Genomic DNA, 9,449 nt, shown 5'->3' on the forward strand with positions numbered 1-9,449 from the left:
AAAAAAAAAACAAAAAAACAAAAAAAAAGAAACTCATTCTCACTGTACATAATCATCACCACCTTCCATTTCTTCTTTAATCTAAAAGGAACAAGATAAGGCTAGGGATGTAGTTGGGTGGTAGAGCACATGCCCAGTATGACCAAGGTCTTGGGTTGGATGCATCACAAACAAACAAAAAAACAAACAAATAACACTTAATTCAAAAAGTGCAATTTCATATGTCTTATGACCGTCATTGTCCATTGGTGCTAATGAAGAAAAGAACAGGAATCACAATAATACTTGAATTCTGTATCTCAGCAAATTTTGGTCCAGCATCCATAGCTGTATAGTCATCCGGCCTGTAATAAATCAGTAAGGGAACACAAAGTCTACCTACTAAAAAGGATGGAGAGATGCTTTAAAAATTGTAGAACTTTGTTACAAGCCTACTTTGTCACAAAGCACAGAGATGACTTTTAAGTCATCTTTCTGACATTTGTCAGATCTGTAACAAAGACACCTCTGTCCCCACCCCGCCTGCCTCTTACTACTTCTTTCACTACTGTATACTTCTGATGGAGGAAAACTGGGTCAATGATAGTGTGTGAGAGAGAAAGGCTTAAGAAGAAAGAGATAACTGGGGAGATGACAGTTATAAGGGTGTCCATAGTAAAACCTTAGATTGAGGACCAGCTGTAAAATTACAGTGCAGTTGAACAGTCTAAGAATCTGTCTGTTGTGATCTGATTTCCTGGGCTCAGAGGGGAAGGGCAGAGTCCCAGAAACATCATTTATTTTGTTTTGATTTTTTTTAGATTTATTTATGTGTATGGGTGTATGTATGTATGTACATACATAAGTACAATATCTGCACCACATGCATGCCTGTTGGATCCCCTGGACCTGGAGTTACCAATGGTTGTGAGCCACTGTGTGAGGGCTGGGAGTCCAACCCCAGGCCTCTCTATAGCATCTGGTGCTGATTACTGCTGAGCCATCTCTCCAGCCCTTACACCTGTTTATTAACTAACAGAAAGTACACAGGCTAGGTATGTGGCTCAGTTGATAGGATGCTTGCCTGACATAAAAGCCTGGTTTTGAGACCCAGCACATCAGCCCTGAGTATGATAAGCCCAGCACTTGGGGATGTAGAGGCAGAAGATCAGATGTTCAGTGTTATCCTCAGCTACTCAGTGAATTAGAGGCTAGCCTGGGATACATGAAACCCTATCTCAAAAAAAAAAAAATCTAGGTATATGTGCATAGGTAGTATGCATGTATATGTGTTCACATGTATGTGGATGCATATGTGGATGTATAGGCCCTACGTTCACATCGAGTTTCTTCTAACATTGCTCTGTAGTTTTGAGATAAGATCTCTTGTGGAACCCAGATTCTACCTCCCCGGTAAATGAATTACAGGCTGTAGCTGTCACACCTGCTTGGCTTTTATGTGGGCTCCAGGCATCTCTGGTCCTCACTCTTGTGTGACAAGCCTTTACCTACTTAGCCATTTCCTTAGCCCTCTCTATAGACTTTCTAGAAGAAACCTCAAATGATACTGAACTCAATTCAACTTCCGAGTCCTACCCAAGCCATTTGTGTGACAAGCCTTTACCTACTTAGCCATTTCCTTAGCCCTCTCTATAGACTTTCTAGAAGAAACCTCAAATGATACTGAACTCAATTCAACTTCTGAGTCCTACCCAAGCCAGACTACACTAAGGAAATGATGGATGCTTTAGCCTTTGAGGCTTAGCCTTTTGGTGAAACTCCTACTTTAAACTCTCATGGCAACCCTCCCCCAGCTCAATCCCTCCTTCAAGTAGGAATGTCAGGTATAAACTGGCTCCTGGTTCTCTGCCCGGTCAACAGCCCTCCTAACAGGGATTAGTCTAGCGCCCATACAAACTTGTGTCCATCCTAACGTGACTTTAACTTAGTGGGCCACCTCTATTCACAATCAAGCTTAACTCTAGCCACCCTCTCCAACTCCATAAACAGATGCCCAATCAATTGGCATCTCTCCTAGAAACGCAAGATTCACTGCTCCGCCAATCCTTCCATAGCTAATGGCAAATTCAAGCCTCTGTGCTTACAAAGTCCGTGGTGTTGTCTTGTCTTTCCATTTTCCCACACACTAGCTCCCCAGGTCATTACACCTGCATGAGTTATTCCAATAGCCTCTTAGCTGATACCCCCACTTACTGCCAATCTCTCCACACTCTATCCCCTCCCCCCACACACACACAAATTTGCCTACTCAGAAACCCACAGAGCCTACCTACTGCTTCAAACCCAAACCCCTCAGCCAATTTTTCCTAGGTAGTTACAGCACAGAGGCACATTTTAATTTTACCTCCCAAGTAGCCGGATTCTTTTGTCTTTAATATTCTTGGCAAAATATAGCTGCCCAGATCTCTTAATATAACTCTGTCTTTCAAAAAAAAAATCACCCCATTCCAAAATCCTCTAAGCATGCAATACAAGGGTTAAGAGTATATATTCTAGTCCTGGGCATGGTAGCACTGCCTGAGAACTCAACACTTGGGAGCTGAGGCAGGGGGCTTGCAAGGTGGAGATGAGCTAGGGCTACAAAGTAAGTAAGACCCTGTCCAAAACAATGATAATGAAAGGTCTTCTAGAGGTGAATGGAAATGGGATCAAAGAGAGGTGGGTTTCAGTTGATATGGTGGTGCGAGTCTGTAATCCCAGCACTAGAGAGGCAGGTAGATCTCTGAGTTCAAAGTCAGCTTGGTCTACAAAGAGCATTCTAGACCAGCCAGAGTTGTATAGTGAGACCCTGTCCCAAGAAAGGGAAGGGGCAGTTTTAGATTCTTTCTTCTACAACCTGATTGTACAAGTTAACAGACCCCATAAAACTCCTCCACACCCACAAGCTCCAGGTTGGATTGGAACTTGAGAGGAAGACCAAACTGACCTAGGACCCTGAGAGATCTGCCTGCCTCTGCCTCATCAATGCTGGGTTAAAAATGTAAGGCATCGGGTCCACTAAAGCTGCTTTTGTTTGGTTTTGCTTTACTTTGCTTTGATTTGTTTTTCTCTGTGTAGCCCTGGCTGTCCTGGAACCCACTCTGTAGATCAGGAGGCTGGCCTTGAAATCAAAGACCTACCTGCTTTTGCCTCCTGAGTGCTGGGATTAAAGGCATGTGCCACCACATCCTGCTAAGTCTGCTCATCTTAAAGAGAGAGAGAGAGTATGGGTTCTGGAACTCACTTGATTTGAGTTTCCCTTATAAACTCAATAACATTAACCAAGCCATTTAATTTAATCTACATAACAGATCTACCAAGTCTACCTCATAAGAGCATAACATCAACAAAATATGTTTAGAGCTCTGAGCTAGTATACTCTCTAAATGATTTAAAAATATCAGCCACCATTGCCATTATTCCATGAACCTCCATTCTAAACAAGCCAACACAACTGTTCTATATCCAGCCATTTCTTCACCTTCATGGTTTCTGACTTCCTCAACCACAGTCCATTAGAAAGGGAGCAAGCCTCAGAGAGCCATCGTTCAGTCTTGGCTCAATCCTCTGCCTCAATTACTATCAAATTATTTAATGTGATGATTACTACTAAATGAAATGCAAGTGCATGGGACATAACAAAAAGAGCTTCGTAAATATCCTTGAAGGGTAAGATGGCCCAGCAGATAACAGAGCTTGGTATGCAAACCCGATGACCTGAGTTCAAAGCCCAGAGCCCACTGAGGAAGGAAAGAACTGAGCCCTGAAAGTTGGCTTCTGACTTCCACATACCCACTGTGGCATGTACACGCCCACTTTCCCACAGTCACTCGTACACACATAAACTTAATTTACAAAAATATATGTGATAAATATGCTTAATACTAAAGAAAAATGTAGCTGGCCTACTTTTTGTTTATTCTAAGATGTTAAAAGCCATATGATCTATAATGAAAGTTTTTATACAAGTAACCAATTGTTTAAGTAACTATAGCTTGAAGTAGACAAACCAGGAATAAAATCTTAATATGCTAGAAGGTAACAAAAAGTTGCTCCAACTAGATACAAAGTCTTTCCAGCAATTCTATGCTTTCCTGGGGATTAAGCAACTCTACACTGTTTCTCTCTTGCCTTCCAGTACTACAGAAGCCAAGTATGGTGCCTCCTGTTTGTAATCTGAACAATGAATTCAAGATTAGCCTGAGCTACATAATCAGACCAGCCTGGGCTATGTAGCAAGATTCTGACTAGAAAAACAAACAAACAAACAAAATAATAATAATGATGATGATGATGCTTAAGTCACTACTTTATGTTTAATGATGAATATAAATTAATAAACTACAAGTTTTCTGTACAAAAATAAAATATAGACAATATCAAAATAATATTTAAAGAAGTAAGGTGTCACTCAGTGGTAGAATGTTTACCTATTATATATGATGAGTTTGATTCTCCAGCACCACAAAATAATAATAATAATAACAATAATGTGCAAAAAGATACTGCAAAAAAGTATATGAAAAGCTAAAATAGCATAGTTATGAGCTTTCTAAGCTCTGACAATCACTACCCACCCCAAAGAACAACACACACAAACCAGTAACAAATAATGAGTCACATTTTCTCTTCTGTATAGAATTTCTAAAACTAGAAAAGACATCAGTTCCCATTTCCTTATGTTTTATGGGGTTCCACATGAGAAGATGAAATCTGGAAAGTCTAAATAATTAGCTTAAAGATGGGGAGCTATAGAGACAGAGGCCTGGGAATTAAGCCCATCTTCCTTAAGGGAAAAAAAAAAAAGCCAGCTGTGGTGATATACATCTTTAATACCATCATTCGAGAGGCAAAGGCATCCAGATCTGTGTGAGTTCAAGGCCAGCCTGGTCTACATTGGGGGTATCCTTGAACTTGAGGAGAGGGACACACATGTTCCTGATGTTTCACTACATCATAGAGCATCTCAGCTGCTTGTTTCCATGCCTAACAGAAAGTAAATTTAGCTATAGTACACAAACTCTCGACAAAAAACCTGACCCTAATCATATAACAGGGCTTATACATACATACATATATATATATATATATATATATATATATATATATATATATAGGTTTTTCGAGACAGGGTTTCTCTGTGTAGNCCTGGCTGTCCTGGAACTCACTCTGTAGTCCAGGCTGGCCTCGAACTCAGAAATCCGCCTGCCTCTACCTCCCAAGTGCTGGGATTAAAGGCGTGCGCAACCACGCCCGGCTATACTAATATATTTTTGTGAACCCCAAAGAACACTTGTGAGGAACAAAGGTCTTATTACACAAATGGTGCAGCTCTATTGTAACTAGTATTGTTCCAGAAAAGATCTTTTTAATACACTTTGTAAAACTCAAGGCTCCTAAGAAGCACGGTTATACACACTTATAATCCCAGCACTCAGGAGGCTTGAGATAGAAAGATCAAACAAGTTCAAGGTACCCCTGGCAGATCTCTGTGAGGTTGAGGCCAGCCTGGTGTAACAGTTTCAGGCCAGCCAGAGTTACGTGGTAACACCCTGTCTCCAATAAAGAAAGACATAAGAAAGAAAGGCTGTGCTACTTAGAAAGCCTTAGTCTAAAACATAAAAATTAAAAATAACTCTCATTTTTCTAACTCCCTTTTGTTTTCTTTTGGTGCTAACACTCAAAGCTAAGGCTAAAGCAAGATAGTGAAACGCTTTATCCCTGACCTACACCCCTGCCTTTACCCATTTTCTTTCATAAACTACACTGTGTGTGGTCACCTATGCAGCCTCCTCCCCACCAGGCCTGAGGAAACTACCCGTCTCGGATGGGAGTGCTAGCCAGCTTCGGCTCATTAGCAGACGCTAGAATCTGCTCCTAAGATAGAATCCTAGACTTTTGGAATGGAAAGCAACCTTGAAGGTCACCTTTCATTTTACAGTGGAAAATAATACCCAGAAGGAGTCTGCCCGAGGTTAGCAGTCTGCAGAGACTCCACAGCCAGAATACAAGGTTCTAAAAAACAGCTCTTCCAAGAAAAACACAACTTTTAGTAAAATACCTTAGGAATTTAAGAAAGCAAAGGCAAAAAACCTAGGCGTAGTCAGGTGACTGATTCTAAATGCTTAACATAAGTAAGGTATTTTAAGGTCAGTCCTTACAAGTCTTCCCCTTTCTAATGTCTGTGTGTCTATGTAGCACATTTATGTGAAGTGGTGTCCTCAGAGGCTAGAAGTAGATGTCAGATTCCCTGGAACTGGAGTTGCAGATGGTTGAGTGCTGCCATAAGGGTGCTGGGAATCCAACCCAGGTCTTCTAGAACAATCAGTGCTCTTAACTGCTGAGCCATCTCTCTCATCCCCCTCTTTTTTTTTTTTTTAAATAATTTATTATAAGGAGCAGGTGCGTGCGCATGGGTACACATGCACAGACATATGAAAGTCAGAGGACAACTTTATGTAGTTAGTTCTCTCCTCCAATATTTATATGGATTCTGGGTAAAGCACCTTTATCCACTGAGCCATCTCACCAGCCTCCTTACAAAATGTTGTACCAACCCCCACCCCAACCCCCATCTATAGTTGCAATAAGTGGGAGGGGAAAGCACAACTAAATAGTCATGTATTATCTATGAACAAATGACAGACATTTATGAGAAGGAAAACTTTATAAGTCATCCTAAGTCATGCAAACAAAAAGAGCAACTCCAGGAAAACCTCATATCAATCCCCAATAGAAAGAAAATCTTCCAATCGGTTCTTACTAAGAGTACAAACAGCCAGGTATGGAGCCAGTCGCAGCCCTCGGGACGCAGAGGCAGGTAGATCCTGTGAGTTCCAGGCCAGCCTGGTCTACAAAGCGAGTTCCAGGACAGTCAGAGCTACACAAGGAAAATCTACCTCGAAAAAACAAACAAACCAAGTACAAACGACATCCTCCACTCATGTTTGTGAGAAGAACATTTCTCAAAGTTAGAGAGCTTAAAGAGGAATACCGATCGTGTTCTTCCCATTCTTTCCCTGATGTAAAATTCTTTAACTTACCTGGAGGAATATGTTTCTCAGCTCATGAGGATCACCTCGTTTGGTTGTATGCACCTATGGTGGGGGGGGGGGGGGTAGAAGGTGGGGAAACGACTGGTTAATGCTTAGCTAGAAACCACATAATCTCTTTAGATTATAGTTTACATCTGGCTAACAACACGTTTATCTTTTATAAGGCCATTTAGTCTAAAAACAACCCCAAAGCTTAATTGCTGATAACACCTGTCAAAGGGGTGGGGAGAAAAGGGTGTGAATAATGCAAGATAGAGCAAATTACAGACGGTACTTCCTGTGAACTGGAAAGGGAAACCAATGTAATCGTTTACTTTATTCCACAACTACTAGCAATACAGTAACAACCACCAAGGTACAAATTCAGAGAGCCTCAAGAGAGGAGCAACAGGAGATGTAAAAACAACCAAATTAATAGCCGGGCCTAGCAGCCTTTCTTGTAGAAAGCAGAAACAGTACATCGTCATCTTAGCGACCCTTTCTCCATCTGACCTAAACCTTGAGAGCTGCCACAATACAGATACTTCCGACATCCGACAACCTTCCAGGCAAATGTCAACCAGTGCCCTAGGCTGTATTGAGGCCCCAAATGACAACACCCACCCCCTCCCCCACCGCGGATGCCCTGGGTATCCCCCGCTCTCCAGCCCGCTGGCTCTCAGTCCCTCTCTGATGCTCTCCAACTCTGTGCTCGCAATCCCATGTACCTAGGACAAAACACTACTCTTTTCCTCCTCCCGACCATGGTCCTCAGGAGCCCCTCCAACTCACGATCCCTCCTCTTTCCCCTCCCCCAGCCGGGCATCCTCTTCGCTCCGGTCCAAGCCCAGCACAGCTCTCCACCCGCAATCTAGAGCCCCTGGACGCACTGGCTAAGACCCAGGCAAAGAAAGCAACGGAAAGAGGCGGGGGGCTGTACTCGGGGCCCTTGGAACGTCTCTTATGCTATAAAAGCAGCAGCAAAGAGTTGGAGTCACCTTGACCGCCATGCTGTGCTCGGAAGCCGGGAACAAGCGAGTGAGCGAGCTGGGCCGAGCTGTCAGGGCGCGCGCGCGCCACGGCCCGGGGCCGCGCCCGCGTTCCCTCCTGTCGCAGCGCCGCGCCCGTCTATATGCAAATGAGCTAGAGAGCGTCGGCGGTGCGCGCTGAGTGGCCTTGGTTGATCCATCAGCCGGCTAGCGGGACAGTCGCGCCTCTTGAGGGGGACACCAGAGCTCCGGTCGCCGGATTCCAACGCGCAGTGTGAGCAGAGGATCCTCTGGGTCAGTCCCAAGTCCAAAGGCCTGGCAGTGGGTGTGGCTTTGGGCACCGGCTTCAGCCAAAGTCGGTTCCCTCTTGGGGCTTAAAGGAACACTTGGGGCCTGTATTGAGCAAGGTTGAAAGCATATGAGAGCTTGTCCCATTAATAATGAGTTTATGACAACCAGTGACAAATACTGATAAGGAAAATGATTAGTTAGGCCTTTTAAGGGAAAACTTCAGAAATATGCTCCTGAATTAGCATTCCTTGGGATATCCCTAATAGTTTATTAATAGATTCGCTTCACTTTCTTAACCACCCAAATTCTTTGTGCAATGTATATAGAAAACAACTTTATTTATCTTGGAGTTGGTACTTGCTATGCTGCCTCTCACTTCTACAGGAAACAATTCTTCTTTGAATTCCCTGCCTTGCCTTAAGCCAAAATACTGTCTCTAAAACTGAGTCTCGCCATTAAGATATGTGAGGGCCGGGCAAGTAGCTTAAGTTAATGGAGTGTCTGACTAAATGTGCAGGAAGTCCCGGGTTCTATCCCCAGTAGCACATAAACTCTATCTTGGCGTAGTAGTATCTGACTGTAATCCCCACGCTTGGGAAATGGAGGCAGGACAATCAGAATGTCATCCTCGGCTGCATAAGAGTTAGAGGCCAGCCTGGGATGCATAAGACAAGTCTTCAAAGAAAAGATAAACGAAAAGAATAGAGGAGAAATAAGAAAGGGGAGGGGAGGGAGAAAGGGAGTGGGGATCTGAGGTGATAGCTCAATCTGAGGCTCCTCAGAACTCATTAAAGGTAGAAAGATAATCAACTCCTATTTTCCACATTTCAGCTAAGCAGGTGCGCATGTGCACTCTAGTGAATAAAATTAAAAATTGTTATAAAGAAGGGGAGAAAAGATCCTATTAGGTCACATATTGATATTCACCCAAATATTTACTAAAATCTTCCATGTGCTAGACATGGTCCTATTTGTAAAGTGTGGATATAAATATACAGATATGCATATGAAGTATGTGTATAAGTAGTTATTCATTGCAAAGACCTTCTTTGCCACCATTATCATAGACCATTTTAAGTTATCCACTTGGCTCAATCATACTTAAATGTTGCAGTATTTGATTATGCAATATTACAAGAGAATTTGTAACACACTG

At 42.7% G+C, this 9,449-nt stretch overlaps 1 protein-coding gene across 1 annotated transcript in view; it reads right to left on the minus strand.

The window, feature by feature from the left end:
- Nucleotides 1–8,241, minus strand: part of Slc25a12 (solute carrier family 25 member 12) — a 92,678-nt gene extending 84,437 nt beyond the window's left edge. The window contains 2 exon segments of the mRNA XM_021193123.2: nucleotides 7,023–7,076; nucleotides 8,012–8,241. Of these exon segments, the coding sequence (XP_021048782.1) occupies nucleotides 7,023–7,076; nucleotides 8,012–8,023 (66 nt within the window). The 5' untranslated portion in view covers nucleotides 8,024–8,241.
- Between the last annotated feature and the right edge of the window lie 1,208 nt (nucleotides 8,242–9,449).

This window comes from Mus pahari, chromosome 3 (genome assembly GCF_900095145.1).
Source record: "Mus pahari chromosome 3, PAHARI_EIJ_v1.1, whole genome shotgun sequence".
NCBI classification, from domain to species: Eukaryota; Metazoa; Chordata; class Mammalia; order Rodentia; family Muridae; genus Mus; species Mus pahari.